Consider the following 16,131-nt stretch of genomic DNA (forward strand, 5'->3'; position numbering starts at 1 on the left):
ATTTAGTTTTAAGAAACTGTATACATCATTTGAAACAAACCTGTAGACAGTAATTTAAGTTATACAATAACATGCAGATTCAGTATGTACAGATGGCAAAGCCTGGAGCAAACCATATTAGAGTGTCAAATGTTTTTTTATGTTATTTACAAGTTTTCATACATCAACTTTGATTTAATTTACAGAACTGGAAGAGCACAGGGCAACAGTCACAACTTCCACTCCTTTACAAAGACAATTATGTACAGGTATTCAACATTCACATTAGTTCACACTGTTTGTTCAGATCATTTGAAATATGGAGGATTTGATGATTTAACAGGGAAGCAAAGATGCTGAATGGTTTGTCTAATACACACAGTAAAAAATGTTCCAGTAGGAAGGAGTAGAACATCAACAGTAGTTATATGGATTTTGTAGTAGGTCTTGTTAAAATGCTGGGAGAGAAAAATAGTAATAGTAGTATTTGGTAAATGTGCAACAGTAGTTTGAAGACACTCTTGAATTTAATGGCAGGATTTCCATCTCTTGTAATTTTACTTAGCCCATTGCTAAAGATCTCTTTTCTATTAACAGAAATCACAAAAAAAAAGATTCAAGTCTGTAATAATCAAAGCCAAATCAAGAATTTGTAATATAGTTATGTGTGGTTTAAGTGTCAAGGCCACTGGTTATACAGCCACGTTATATAAAATCAAATTGGCACATGATGGTTGAAGAAAGTAGATTAATTGGGCACATGGAGTATATTCTGGATGATGTACGTAAGAAACATTAGAAAATGTTCCATCAAGGGAGGTGTTGCCTGGTGGCGGCATCCCATTCACACATATTGCCTGGGTTGGTACACAGTCACCATTCATTCCTCACTGTACACAAAAGGATGGCTCATTTGAGTTACACTGCCATTCACTTAATTCCCTACACAAAGTAGTGCTCTCCATGTGGGTAGAAAGTCTTTCTTGAAAAATGTAGCCATATGTGTAACATATAATACAAATTATCATCAAGTTACAGGCCTCTTCTTTCAATATGTTACATTATTTACTTCCTTAAATTAAAAAAGACACTTGTTTAACCGTTCCATAATCCAACCTAACATGCAAAACAATGCTCCAATGATTTGGATAAAATCATTGTTGCAAGTTGCTGAAACAGGCTTTAATTGAATATGAACTTGCTTTGTATCGCACTGTTAGCATTATTCCTACATAATTTCAGAAAGTTTGTTATCTGGAAGTGTAATATATTCATCCTGCTAGTCAAACAAATTGGATGTGGAAGAAGCTCCTTGCATATGCAAACTCAATATATACAATCTGTGCAATGAAGAAACCCATCGCAGGAATGTCCTTCTGTCTGTAGTTTGACAACCTGCTACCTGTGCTGCATCCAATCAGATCATTGTTAACTGCATTTCTGCTTGTTATTGATATAATTTTGACATTGTTGCTTATTGTTAATATTATGTCACTTTATTTACTTTATATTTTTAATAAATATATCTGCTACATATAGTGCAGGTAATTCCCTTCCCACAGACCTGCTGAATGAAGAATATTTATCAGAGATACCTTCTCCCTCTAGGTCAAGCCAGTGCCTGGTATTCTGGATGCTGCTGCCTCAGTTAAGATCACAAAGCAATAATGTGGTAACTGGAGAGAACTTCATGGAGCTCTTTTGGAGAAATAACTGCAGTATGCTGTCTCACCTCCATCACAGACAGAATGGCATTAAGTGTACTAGAGATGGGGATTTCATCCTTATGCACCACCCAGTGCAATAAATAACAAGAAAGAACGAGACAACAGTCAACAACAGTACTAGATGTCTAAATACAGCATCAGCTCATGGATGTGGCACATCTGATCAAGTCCCAGGAAGGACACGACAATTCTTGAAGGCGAGGAGATTGGTAGACAACTGAAGACTATCCATTATTGGACATATCTGACACACAAAGGCAATTAAGAAGAGTTCTGTCCCAGTTGGGATAAATGGGCACCTGTACAGTCCTAGCACTTCAGGTTTTTGTAAGACTCACTGTGGTTCTGCACTGTTAATGGCTAGGGCCTATGAAACCTGAGAAGAATATATAAAAAAAACACATTTAATCAATGGCATTTAATGAGAATATGAAAATATTGCATTAAGTCTGACTCACTCACCGCGTTAGATGCCTGCTTAATTCATGCACCTCCATTTCAGTACTCTTGAATTCATTAAGTTCTTTACGAATTGCAGCCTGCAATTCAAAAAAGCATGAATTTAGATGGATTTTGGAGATTAATTTATTCTCTGTGTTGTTCATGAATTTTTAAGCTAATATTCCTATTGAGTTCCCACATGTGGATATCACAAAATAACTAGTTCACACAAATGGTATTGGAAATCTGGAACTCATCCCACTGAATGTGGCAGTGATTCAGTCATCTGAAAATTCAAAAGCAGCAATTGATGGTTTTAGTCAAGTCAGGATGTTAAGGAATCTAGAACCAAGGTAGAGTTAAATTTCACTTTAAATGCCGGAACTTACACTTTGACTTTTGTAAATTATTACAAATAATACACATGGTCTGTTACACATGGTCCTTAGTTCATCTGAATCCATACTGAACAGCCAGCTCTCTTTGTAAACAATCTCTTCCTGCTGTGTCCCAAAGTGCTCCACCTCTTTCTGGGAACTTTTGTAACCCAGCTGGGTTTGTTTTTATATTTTCACAAATATTTCAGTTTGGTAGACGTTTGGAACATATCCAATAAAGGAATTAAGACACACAGGTACCTGGTTGGGGCATCAAAGACACAAGCAAAATGCTGAAAATGCTTAGCAAGTCAGGCAGCATCGCCAAAGGCAGACACAATGTTAAGGTTTCAGTTTCCCATGAACAGAAGAGATTCTGCAAATGTTGGATCATCAGAACAGGTGTCTTTCTCTTTCCACAGATGGTGCATGACCTAGTTAGTCCCACCATGCTCTCTTCCCGCTGCTCCCACCAGGAAGGTGGTGCAGGAGCCTCAGGTTCAGGAACAATTATTACCCTCAACCATCAGGCTCTTGAACCAGAGTGGATAACTTCACTCGACCCATCACTGAACTGTTCCCACTACTTATGAATTAACTTTGAAGGACACTTCATTTCATTTTCTTGATATTTATTGCTTATTTTTTTTTCCTTTTGTATTTGCACACTTTGTTGCCTTTTGCACATTGATTGTTTGTCTGTTCAGTTGGGTGTGGTCCCTCGTTGATTTTATTGTGTTTCTTGGATTTACTGTGTGTGCCTGCAAGAGAATAGATCTCAAGGTTGTACAGTATATGGTGATAGTAATTACAAATTACTAAGGCTATCAATATTGTCACTGAAATTCTTACCACATTATGTCCATTCTTTCAGACAGTTTTATTGTGACCTGAACACATGACATGTGCAAACTTGATTTCAATGTTTAAGAAAAGTTTGGATAGGTACATGGATGATAGGGGTTTGAAGGGCTATGGTCCTGATGCAAGTCGATGAGAGTAGGCGGTTTAAATGGTTCAGTATGAACTAGATGGACCAAAGGGCCTGTTTCTGTGCTGTACTTTTCTAAGATTCTATGGATATGCTTTTGGCAAGGACAGGCATAAAACAAGGTCAATGATCATTTTGGTTTCTTTACCATGTCTGGATATTGCCAAGATCCTATTACAGCAGCTTTATGTCTCCAATGAGATAACTGCATGACTCTTAAACTTTGTACTGAGCACCCGAATTCCTGGGATTCAATGTTTGATTCAGCTTTCCCACAAAAACGGTTGTAAGCCCCAATCTCCATTTCCCATTAAAACCACTATTCTCATACATCTACATTTTATTTCTAGTACCTTATTTAGTAAATTATTCCAAACTATTTTCATTTTGAACAAGAATGCTTTTTATTTGTAATTACTAAATTTATTTTACACTCATTTTCGATTCCATGTTCAACAATATATCTTTTAAAATAATAAAGTTTGATACAATATTTTAATGCCAGCAGGGCCCTTCAGCATACTTTACCTTTTTAGAATTCTCTTTAAAGCAAAGTTCTGGTGCGTAGGAATTCCTTCTTCCATTGCTACTTGCCTGTTTTCCTGATTTATATATCGACAGGTTGCCACAAAGGACCAGCTGAGCATGGGACCAGAGGACCCTACAAAGGACTGTGAGAACAGCTGAGAGGATAATAGGGTCACTCTACCATGCATCGGGGACATTTATCAGGAGTGCTATGTATGCAGGGCCCTTAGTATTATTAAGGATCCCAACCATCCATCCAGCATTCTTTTTGACTCTCTACCAGGAGTCTCTTGATGCATATAAACAAGAATGGTTAGGATGGGAAACAGTTTCTTCTCTTAGGCCATTAGGCTTCTGATACCCTGCAGCATCATATCCGAAGTGTCACTGATTAATCTGTTCCAGCACAAAATTTGATATTAGAAACATAAAATTGAGAAAACCTACAGCCCTTCGGCCCACAAAGCTGTGCCAGACATATCCTTACCTGAGAAATTACCTAGGGTTACCCACAGCCCTCTATTTTTCTGAGCTCCATGTACCTGTTCAGGAGTCTCTTAAGAAACCCTATCAAATCCGCCTCCACCACCATCGCCGGCAGCCCATTCCATGCACTCCCCACTCTCTGTACCTCCTTCCAAGCACCTTAAAACTGTGCCCTCTTGTGCTAGTCATTTCAGCCATGGAAAAAAGCCTCTGACTATCGACACGATCAATGCCTCTCATCATCTTATACATCTCTATCAGGTCACCTCTCATCCTCCATCGCTCCAAGAAGAAAAGGCCGAGTCCCCTCAACCTATTCTCATAGGCATGCTCCCCAATCCAGGCAACATCCTTTGTAAATCTCCTTTGCACCCTTTCTATGGTGAGGCCACCAGAACTGAGCACAATACTCCAAGTGGGGGCTGACCAGGGTCCTATATAGCTGCAACATTACCTCTCAGCTCTTAAACTCAGTCCCACGATTGATGAAGGCCAATGCACCGTATGCTTTCTTAACCACAGAGTCAACCTGCGCAGCAGCTTTAAGTGTCCTATGGACTTGGACCTCAAGATCCCTCTAATCCTCCACACTGCCAAGAGTCTTACCATTAATACATTCTGTCATCATATTTGACCTACCAAAATGAACCACCTCAAACTTATCTGGGTTGAACTCCGTCTGTCACTTCCAGCCCAGTTTTGCATCCTATCAACGTCCCACTGTAATCTCTGACAGCCCTCCACACTATTCACAACACATCAACCTTTGTGTCATCAGCAAATTTACTAACCCATCCCTCCACTTCTTCATCCAGGTCATTTATAAAAATCATGAAGAGTAGGGGTCCCAGCAAGATTCCTGAGGCACACCACTGGTGAAAAACCTCCATGCAGAATATGACCCGTCCACAACCACTCTTTGCCTTCTGTGGGCAAGCCAGTTCTGGATCCACAAAGCAATGTCCTCTTGGATCCCATACCTTCTTACTTTCTGAATAAGACTGCATGGGGTACCTTGTCAAATGCCTTGCTGAAATCCATATACACTACATCTACTGCTCCACCTCCATCAGTGTGTTTAGTCACATCCTCAAAAAATTCAATCAGACTCGTAAGGCACGACCTGACTTTCACAAAGCCATGCGGACTATTCCGAATCATATTATGCCTCTCCAAATAATCATAAATCCTGCCTCTCAGGATCTTCTCCATCAACTTACGAACCACTGAAGTAAGACTCACCAGTCTACAATTTCCTGGGCTATCTCTACTCCTTTCCTTGAATAATGGAACAACATCTGCAACCCTCCAATCCTCCAAAACCTTTCCCGTCTCCATTGATGACGCAAAGACCATCACTAAAGGCTCAGCAATCTCCTCCCTCACCTCCCACAGTAGCCTGGGGTACATCTCGTCCAGTCGCAGTGACTTATCCAATATTAATGAACTTCAGTTATTTACTTATACGTGATTATCGTGTGTTATGTGTACTATGTTTTACACCCTGGATTGGAGAGACGTTGTCTTGTTTTTATATACATTATATGGTTATATACATTATATACATGCATGTATGATGTCAAAATGATTGCTGTGACGCGCCTAGTGTGGTTGTGTAGTGGATAGTGCTTGTCGTTCTCTCTGTTGTCTTCTACAGCTGTCTAGTAATCTTGCAAAAAGAAGAGCTGAATGTGTAAGTCCCTCCCTGCCAGTACATAGCCTCCCCAACAGCAAGCCTCATGTAGTGCCTCCCCACTGGTGACACATGGAAACTGAGCTCCTTTCAGACTCAGGCTGAATTACAGAGGACGGGGAGGATGTCTGGCCCCTGCACATGGAGCATGCAAGCCCACCGATGTGTGGACACGCCCTGGTGCTCGTGAACCAGATCCCCAGCTATGGGTAAATAGCTCCACTGCCTTGTGGGCAGCCTTGGGAGAGACCAAGGCTATGGGAGTAAACCCAGACAGCAAATGCAGAGTGGAGCCCCTAAGGTGTCTGGACGTCACTGAACATCCTTCCGGTAGCTTCTGCAGCCAAGCTGGTGTCTAACAAATTGCTTCATAAGCTTTCCATTGGACTACACTGGTGAGGCCCAGAGGGGGATCTTGACGACCTGGTATATCAGGATCTCCATATCTTCTGCCCAGGCTTGTGACGATGATTATCATCACCCATTGTCCTTTGAGACAGACAGATGCCAACCATACATGTATATAGTTAAATGACAATAAACTTGACCTGACTGCTCTCTGTAACCTTCGATGCCCTGACTAACCAAGAACCCGTGCTTTAAATAAACTCAATGACTTGGCCTCCACAGCCATTCATGGCAATGAATTCCACAGATGCAGCACCTTCTGGCTGGAAATTTCTTCTCATCTAAATGGACGTACCTATATTCTGAGGCTGTGCCCCTGGTCCTAGACTCTTCCACTATAGGAAACATCCTCCCCACATCCTTTTTATCTAGGCATTTCAATATTCGAAAGGTTTCAATAAGCTTCCCTCTCATTCTTCTGAACTCCAGTGAGTACAGGCCCAGAGCCATCAAACACTCCTCATATGTTAACCCATTCATTCCTGGAATTATACTCGTGAACCTCCTCTGATCCCTCTCCAATTTCAGCACATCCATTCTTAGATAAGGGGCCTAACACTGCTCACGATACTCCAAGTGAAGCCTCAGCAGTGTCTCATAAAGCCTCAGCATTACATCCTTGCTCTTATACTCTAATCCTCCAGAAATGAATGCTAACATTGCATTTGCCTTCATTACCACCGACTCAACCTTGAAGTTAACCTTTAGGGAATCCTGAACAAGGACTCCCAAGTCAGTTTGCACCTCTGATTTTTGAATTTTCCCTTCAGAGTCATAGAACACTACAGCATAGAAACAGGCCTTTCAGCTCATCTAGTTACTACCAAACCATTTAAGCTGCCTAAATCCCATCGAACTGCACCTGGACCATAGACCTCCCGTCAATGTACCTATTCAAATTTTTCTTAAAGGTTGAAATCTAAATCACACACACCACTTCCACTGATAGCTTGTTCCACACTCCCATCACCCATGGAGTGAAGAAGTTTCCCCTCATCTTCCCTTTAAACATTTCACCTTTCACCCTTAACCCACGACCTTTAGTTGTGGTCTCACTCTACCTCGGTGGAAAAAAGCCTGCTTGCATTTACCCTATCTGGACTCCTCATAAGTTTCTATACTTCTATGAAATCTCGCTTCAATCCTCTATGTTCTGGGGAATAAAGTTCTAACCTATTCAATCTTTCCTTATAAGTCAGGGCCCCCAGTCCCGGCAACATCCTTGTAAATTTTCTCTGTACTCTTTCAATCTTATTTATATCTTTTCTGTAGGTGGGTGACTAAAACTGCAGACGATACTCCAAATTAGGCCCCCTCCCCCAACATCTTATACAACTTCAATGTAACATCCCATCTCCCGTACTCAATACTTTGATTTATGAAGACCAATGTGCCAAAAGCATTATTTACGACCCTATCTACCTGTGACGCCACTTTCAATGAATTATGGACCTGTATTCCCAGATCCCTTTGTTCTACTACACTACTCAGTGCCCTACCCTCACTGTTTAAGACCTACCCTGGTGGGCCCTACCAAAGTGCAACACCTCGCACTTGCCTGCGTTAAATTCCATTTGCCAATTTTTAGTCCATTTTTCCAGCTGATGCAGATCCCACGGCAAGCCATAATAGCCTTCCTCACTGGTCACTACCCCCCCCCCCCCCCCCAGTCTTGGTGTCACCTGCAAATTTGCTGATTCAGTTAACCACATTATCATCTAGATCATTGATATGGATGACAAACAACAATGGACCCAGCATTGGTCCCTGGGGCACTCTACCAGTTACAGGCCTCCAGTCACAGGCAGCCATTTACTACCACAAAGCTAATACCACAAAGGTTCTCCCACAAAGCCAATGTCTAATCCAGTTTACTACCTCACCTTTAATGCAAACTGACTGAACCTTCTTGACCAACCTCCATGTGGGACTTTGACAAATGCCTTGCTAACATCCATGTAGACAACATCCACTGTATTGCCTTCATCAACTTTATTGGTAGCTTTCTTGAAAAGACTCTAAATGAAAGGTTAGACATGACCAACCATGCACAAAGTCATGCTGACTATTACTAATCGCTCCCTGTCTATCCATATATTCATATATCTGGTCCCTTAGAAAATCTTCCAATAACTTTTCCACCACTAATGTCAGGCTCACCACCTATAATTTCCTGGTTTATTCTTAGAGCCTTCCTTAAACAGCGTAATAACTTTAGCTATCTTCCAATCCTCTGGTACCTCACCTGTCACTGAGGATGATTTAAAATATCTCTGCTATGGCCCCTGCAATTTCTGCACTTGCCTCCCACAGGGTATGAGTGAAACACCTTGTCAGGCCTTGGGGATATGTCCATCCTAATTTGCCTGAAGACAGCAAATGCCTCCTCCTGTTTAAAACTTGCATATGCTTTGCCTCACTTCTATTGACTCTGTGTACATCTCACGAGTAAATACAGATGCCAGAAATCCATACCTTTTGGCTCCACACATTGATTACCATTCTGATCTTTCAGAGAACCAATTTTGTCCCTTCCAATCCTTTTGCTCTTTACATATCTGTAGAAGCCCTTAGGATTGCTTTTCACCTTGTTTGCTACTGCAACCTCATGCCTTCTTTTAGCCATCCTAATTTCTTTCCGAAGTGTTCTCTTGCATTTCTCATACTCCCTACCTGCTTATACTTGCTACGTTCCTCCTTGTTTTTCTTAACCAGGGCCTCGATATCTCTTGAAAATCAAGGTTCCTAAATCTGTTATTCTTGCCTTTTTTTCTGACAGGCATATTCAAACTTCGTACTCTCAAAATTTCACTTTTGAAAGCCTCCCACTTACCAAATACACCTTTGCCAGAAAACAACCTGTCCTAAACCACACTTGCTAGATCCTTTCTGATACTATCAAATATCGTCTTTATCCAATTCAGAATCTCATCCTGAGGACCAGACCTATCCTTTTCCATAATTACCTTGAAATTAATGACATTATGGTCACTAGACGCAAAGTGTTCCCCTACGCCAGGGGTTCCCAATAATTTTTATGCCATGGACCAATACCATTAAGCAAAGGGTCTGTGGACCCCAGGTAAAGAACTTCTATCCTACCAAAACTTCTGTCACCTGCCCCGTCTCATTCCCTGATAGGAGATCATGTATTACACACTCTCTTGTTGGAATTTCTATGTACTGATTAAGGAAATTTTCCTGAACATATTTGTCAAACTCTATCCCATCTAGTCCTTTTGCAGTATGGGAGTCCCAGTCAATATGTGGAAAATTAAAATCATTTACTGTCACAACCTTACATTTCTTGCAACAGTATGTGGTCTGTCTAAAAATGTGGTCCTCTAAATCCCACCTACCACTGGGTGGTCTGAAACGTAGCCCTCTGTTCCACCCATAAATATTCACTAGACAAGTACTCCAGTCTGTCCTGACTGAGCATTGCCATGACATTTTCCCTGACACCCCTCCCTCTTTAATCCCTCCCGCTCTATCAGAATATTGAGCTACCAGTCTTGTCCCTTCTGCCACCAAGTCTCACTAATGGCTACAATATCATAATTCCATGATTCATCCCCTGAGCTCCACTATGATACATCTGACTTCATCTTTTCTCTCTCAAACAGCAGGGTGAAATCTAGCATATTATGATCACTGATCCACTAATGGTTTCTTTACCTTAAACTCCCTAATCAAATTTGGTTCATTAACATCCAATCCAGAATTGCCTTTCCCCTAGAGCACTCAATAACAAGCTGCTCAAAAAAGCCATCTTGTAAGCATTCTACAAATTCTCTTTCTTGGGATCCAGCACCAACGTGATTTTCCCAATCTATCTGCATATTGAAACCTCCATGACTGTTGTTAACATTGCCCTCATTACATGCCTTTTCTATTTCCTATTGAAATTTATATCCCACATTCTGGCTACTGCTCGGGACCTGTATATAACTTCCATCAGGGTCTTTTAACCCTTGCAGTTTCTTAATTCCACCTACATCTTCCAAAATATGTCAGCTCTTTCTAAGGATTTAATTTAATTTTTTACCAACAGAGCCACCCCACTGACTCTGCCTACCTGCCTGTCTTTTCAATACAGTGCGTATCCTCGGATGTTAAGCTCCCAACTGTCATCTTCTTTCAGCCACGACTCAGTGATGCCCACAATGTCATACCTGCCGACCTCTCTCTGTGGTACAAGATCGTCTACCTAATTTCGTAGCGAATTAGAGGGAGACAGAGTAGGAAGGCTTTGGCTCCTGAGGCTTCAGCGAGCAAAGGCTGAAGAAGAGCTTCACTCCAAGTGAGGTAAGGCCGGGTAAGTTCCTTTAATAAATCTAATTACCTTAAGAGTAGGTAATGGAGGCAGCAGTTAGGGCAGTTGAGTGCTCCGTTTGCAGGCTGTGGGAAGTCAGGGCAAGCACATTTGTCCCTGATGACTACACCTGTGAAAGATGCATCCAGCCGCAGCTCCTGACAAACCGAGTTAGGGAACTGGAGCTGGAGCTGGATGAACTTCGGATCATTCGGGAGGCAGAGGCAGAAATAAACAGGGGTTACAGAGAGATAGTCACCCCTAAGAGGCTGGAGACAGGTAGCTGGGTGACTGTCAGGAGAGGGAAGGGGAAGAGACAGAATGAGCAGAGCACCCCTGTGGCCGTTCCCACCAATAATAAGTACATTGTTTTGGATACTGTTGTTGGGGACGACCTACCAGGGACAAGTTGCAGTGGTTGCATCTCTGGCACCGAGATGGGACCCCCAGCTCAGAAGGGAAGGAGGGAAAAGAGGAGAGCAGTAGTGACAGGGGATTCGATAGTTAGGGCGACAGATAAGAGGTTCTGTGGAAGAGATTGAGAATCCCAGATGGTTTGTTGCCTCTCTGGTGCCAAGATCCACGATATCTCGGATCGAGTTCTCAGTATTCTCAAGAGGGAGGGCGAGCAGCCGGATGCCGTGGCCCTTGTAGGGACCAATGATGTGGGTAGGAAGAGTGAGGAGATCCTGAAAGGTAAGTTTTTTTTTAGATTTTTTTTAGATTAGGGAGGTTAGGGAGTTAGGCACCAAATTAAAAGACAGGACTTCCAGGATAGCAATCTCAGGATTGCAACCAGTGCCACGTGCAGGCGGGTATAGAAATAGTAAGATAGCAACATGTGGCTGAAGACATGGTGCAGGAGAGAGGGCTTCAGATTTATAGATAATTGGGCAGTTTTCCTGGGAAGGTGGAACCTGTTCCGGCGGGACAGTTTACATCTAAACTGGAGGGGGACAAATATTCTTGCAGGTAGGTTTGCTAGAGAGGCTCCAGTTGATTTAAGCTAGGTAAAAGGGGGGAGGCGAACCAAAGTGTAGGAACAGATGTAGGAGAGAAGGAAGAAAAAGAAAATAGTGAAGTTGTTTGCACTGTTAGTGATAAACAGAGAGTAAGAGGTGGAAAATTTCTTAAATGCATTTATTTTATTGCTAGGAGCATCATAAGAAAGGTGCATGAGCTTAAAGCATGGATTGATACCTGGAAGTATGATGTGGTAGCTATTAGTGAAACATAGTTCCAGGAGGGGTGTGATTGGCAACTAAATATTCCTAGATTTCATTGCTTCAGGTGTGATAGAATCGGAGGGACAAGAGGGGGAGGTGTTGCATTGCTTGTCAGAGAAAATAATACAGCAGTGCTCTGGCAGGATAGATTAGAGGGCTTGTCTAGGGAGGCTATTTGGGTGGAATTGAGGAATGGGAAAGGTGTAGTAACACTTATAGGGCTGTATTATAGACCACCAAATGGGGAACGAGAATTGGAGCAGCAAATTTGTAAGGAGATAGCAGATATTTGTAGTAAGCAAAAGTTTGTGATTGTGGGACATTTTATTTTTCCACACACGGACTGGAAAAGCCCATACTGTAAAAGGGGTGGATGGTTTGGAGTTTGTAAAATGTGTGCAGAATAGTTTTTTGCAGCAATACATACATAGAGGTACCAACTAGAGAAGAGGCAGTGTTGGATCTCCTGTTAGGGCATGAGATATGTCAGGTGACGGAGGTTTGTTTTGGGGAGAACTTCGGGTCCAGTGATCACAATGCCATTAGTTTCAATATAATTATGGAGAAGGATAGGTCTGCACCCAAGTTTGAGATTTTTGATTGGAGAAAAGCTAATTTAAAGGATGTGCAAAAGGATTTAGAAGGAGTGGATTGGGACAATTCGTTTTATGGGAAGGATATAATAGAGAAATGGAGGTCATTTAAAGGTGAAATTTTGAGGGTACAGAATCTTTATGTTCCTGTTAGGTTGAAAGGAAAGGTTAAAAGTTTGAGAGAGCCATGGTTTTCAAGGGATATTGGAAAGTTGGTTCGGAAAAAAGAGAGATATCTACAATAATTATAGGCAGCATGGAGTAAATGAGGTGCTCGAGGAATATAAAGAATGTAAAAAGAATCTTAAGAAAGAAATTAGAAAAACTAAAAGAAGATATGAGGTTGCTTTGGCAAGTAGGGTGAAAATAAATCCAAAGGGTTTCTACAGTTATATTAATAGCAAAAGGATAGTGAGGGATAAAATTGGTCCTTTGGAGAATCAGAGTGGACAGCTATGTGTGGAGCCAAAAGAGATGGGGGAGATTTTGAACAACTTCTTTTCTTCGGTATTCACTAAGAAGAAGGATATTGAATTGTGTAAAGTAAGGGAAACAGGTAGGGAAGTTATGGAAACTATGACGATTAAAGAAGAGGAAGTACTGGCGCTTTTAAGGAATATAACATTGGATAAGTCTCTGGGTCCTGACAGGATATTCCCTAGGACCTTAAGGGAGGTTAGTGTGGAAATAGCAGGGGCTCTGACAGAAATATCATTAGAAACGGGGATGGTGCCAGAGAATTGGCGTATTGCTCATGTTGTTCCATTGTTTAAAAAGGGTTCTAAGAGTAAACCTAGCAATTACCGGCCTGTGAGTTTGACGTCAGTGGTGGGTAAATTGATGGAAAGTATTCTTAAAGATGGTATATATAATTATCTGAATAGACAGGGTCTGATTAGGAACAGTCAACATGGATTTGTGCATGGAAGGTCATGTCTGAGAAATCTTATTGAATTTTTTGAAGAGGTTACTAGGAAAGTTAACGAGGGTAAAGAGGTGGATGTTGTCTATATAGACTCCAGTAAGGCCTTTAACAAGGTTCCACACAGTAGATTAGTTAGGAAGGTTCAATCATTTGGTATTAATATTGAAGTAGTAAAATGGATTCAGCAGTGGCTGGATGGGAGACGCCAGAGAGTAGTGGTGGATAACTATTTGTCAGATTGGAGGCCAGTGACTAGTGTTGTGCCTCAGGGATCTGTACTGGGTCCAATGTTGTTTGTCATATATATTAATGATCTGGATGATGGGGTGGTAAATTGGATTAGTAAGTATGCAGATGATACTAAGATAGGTGGAGTTGTGGATAATGAAGTAGGTTTTCAAAGCATCAGAGAGATTTAGGTCAGTTAGAATAGTGGGCTGAAAGATGGCTGACGGAGTTTAATGCTGATAAATGTGAGGTGCTACATTTTGGTACGACTAATCAAAATAGGAGACACAGGGTAAATGGTAGGGCATTGAAGAATGCTGTAGAACAGAAGGATCTAGGAATAATGGTACACAGTTCCCTGAAGGTGGAATCTCATGTGGATAGGATGCTGAAGAAAGCTTTCGGTATGCTGGCCTTTATAAATCACAGCATTGAGTATAGGAGTTGGGATGTAATGTTGAAATTGTTCAAGGCATTGGTATGGCCAAATTTGGAGTATTGTGTACAGTTTTGGTCACCGAATTATAGGAAAGATGTCAACAAAATAGAGAGAGTACAGAGAAGATTTCCTAGAATGTTACCTGGGTTTCATCACCTAAGTTACAGGGAAAGGTTGAACAAGTTGGGTCTTTATTCTTTGGAGCGTAGAAGGTTGAGGGGGGACTTGATAGAGGTATTTAAAATTATGAGGGGGATAGATAGAGTTGACGTGGATAGTCTTTTTCCATTGACAGTAGGGGAGATTCAAACAAGAGGACATGAGTTGTGAGTTAAAGGGCAAAAATTTAGGGATAACATGTGGGGAAACTTCTTTACTCAGAAAATGGTAGCTGTGTGGAACGAGCTTCCAGCAGAAGTGGTTGAGGCTGGTTCGATGTTGTCATTTAAAGTTAAATTGGATAGCTATATAGACAGGAAAGGAATGGAGGGTTATTGGCTGAGTGCAGGTCGGTGGGACTAGGTGAGAGTAAGAGTTCGGCATAGACTAGAAGGGCTGAAATGGCCTGTTTCCGTGCTGTACTTTTTATATGGTTATATGGTATACTGAGTGCATTCAAATACATTCAGTCCTGTATTCGTCACCCTTTTTTGATTTAGGCCCTGTATTATACTCGTCCCACTGCAATTTTGCCATATCATCTGTTTGTCCTCCCTGACAGTCTACAATGTATAGACTCGTATACCAGCTGCCTCATCTTCAGCTTTATCACTCCGATTCCAATTCCCCTGCTATTTCAATATTTCAGAGAAATTTGGATAAGTACCTGGATGGGAGAGGTATGTTGGGCTATGGTACAGGTGCATGGACTAGATGGGCCAAGGGTGCTTCCTTTATTGCCGGCTCATTGCTTAGTTACCTCTGTTTGACCAGCTTGCAATTTTTGGCTGACTTAAAGAGAAGCACAAAGGCACAATGTGCTCAAGGTGAATGGAATCAGGAATGGTTACATCATCTTCTGCTGAGGATGTGGAATGAGAGATGTCAGAATAGGAATTAGGTAGGAGCAGAGCATCATCTTCAATGGTCACTGTTCCATCTCTGGCCAAGGACACTGTGCCAGCAATTCAAAAATAAAACTCTGTCATCCAGATAGGTGAACCATTTAACTCAAGCTTGCCCTTGACCAGTCTACTGTGTAGGTGTTTGTTTTGTGTTGTCTACTTATGGAATGGTGGGTGAGTTCTTTTAGCATTTTCTTGTGCATTGTATAGTTTGTCTCTATTTCCTGAACAGCTGGCAATGTGTGGATTGTACAAGGATTGAATGCATGTCTTGGAGCAGTGGTATGTGAGAAGGCAAGTTTTCTACAAGCTGATGGTAGGAGTTCTGACTGATGGGTCTTGATAGGAACAGTCTGAGAGGATGATGGTGGATGGAATTTAATGGTGCATTCATTTATCTGTATAACACAAGGCTCTTAAACTTCTGCTGGTGCTCACCTTGGTTGGTGATATTGGCCTGGAAAACCTCATCATATCCGCAGAGGGAAGATCTCTCTAATTTTCTCCACCATTGTCAAACAAGATGCAAAAATCCTTGTGCTTCCACTCTCTTCAAGCATCAGTGACAAAATTTTCCATCATTAGCTATAGGCATAGAGCACTTCCCTTTTAAGAGTGGCTTCAATCAACATTTTCAGGTTTCAGCTTGTACCGACAGCCATGAAGCTGGGTCCCATGTATGTGTAGCAGCACAGTGTGAGTGGTACCACA

General features: G+C 41.6%; 1 protein-coding gene across 1 annotated transcript in view; it reads right to left on the reverse strand.

Annotated features, from left to right (window-relative positions):
- Positions 1-638: 638 nt before the first annotated feature.
- Positions 639-16,131, reverse strand: part of phactr1 (phosphatase and actin regulator 1) — a 430,393-nt gene continuing 414,900 nt past the window's right edge. The window contains exons 14-15 of the mRNA XM_072283739.1: positions 2,169-2,245; positions 639-2,082 (exon numbers count right to left, since the gene is read on the reverse strand). Coding sequence (XP_072139840.1) covers positions 2,067-2,082; positions 2,169-2,245 — 93 coding nt within the window. The 3' untranslated portion in view covers positions 639-2,066. The remainder of the gene's footprint in view (positions 2,083-2,168; positions 2,246-16,131) is intronic.

Source organism: Mobula birostris, chromosome 19 (assembly GCF_030028105.1).
Source record: "Mobula birostris isolate sMobBir1 chromosome 19, sMobBir1.hap1, whole genome shotgun sequence".
Taxonomy (NCBI): domain Eukaryota; kingdom Metazoa; phylum Chordata; class Chondrichthyes; order Myliobatiformes; family Myliobatidae; genus Mobula; species Mobula birostris.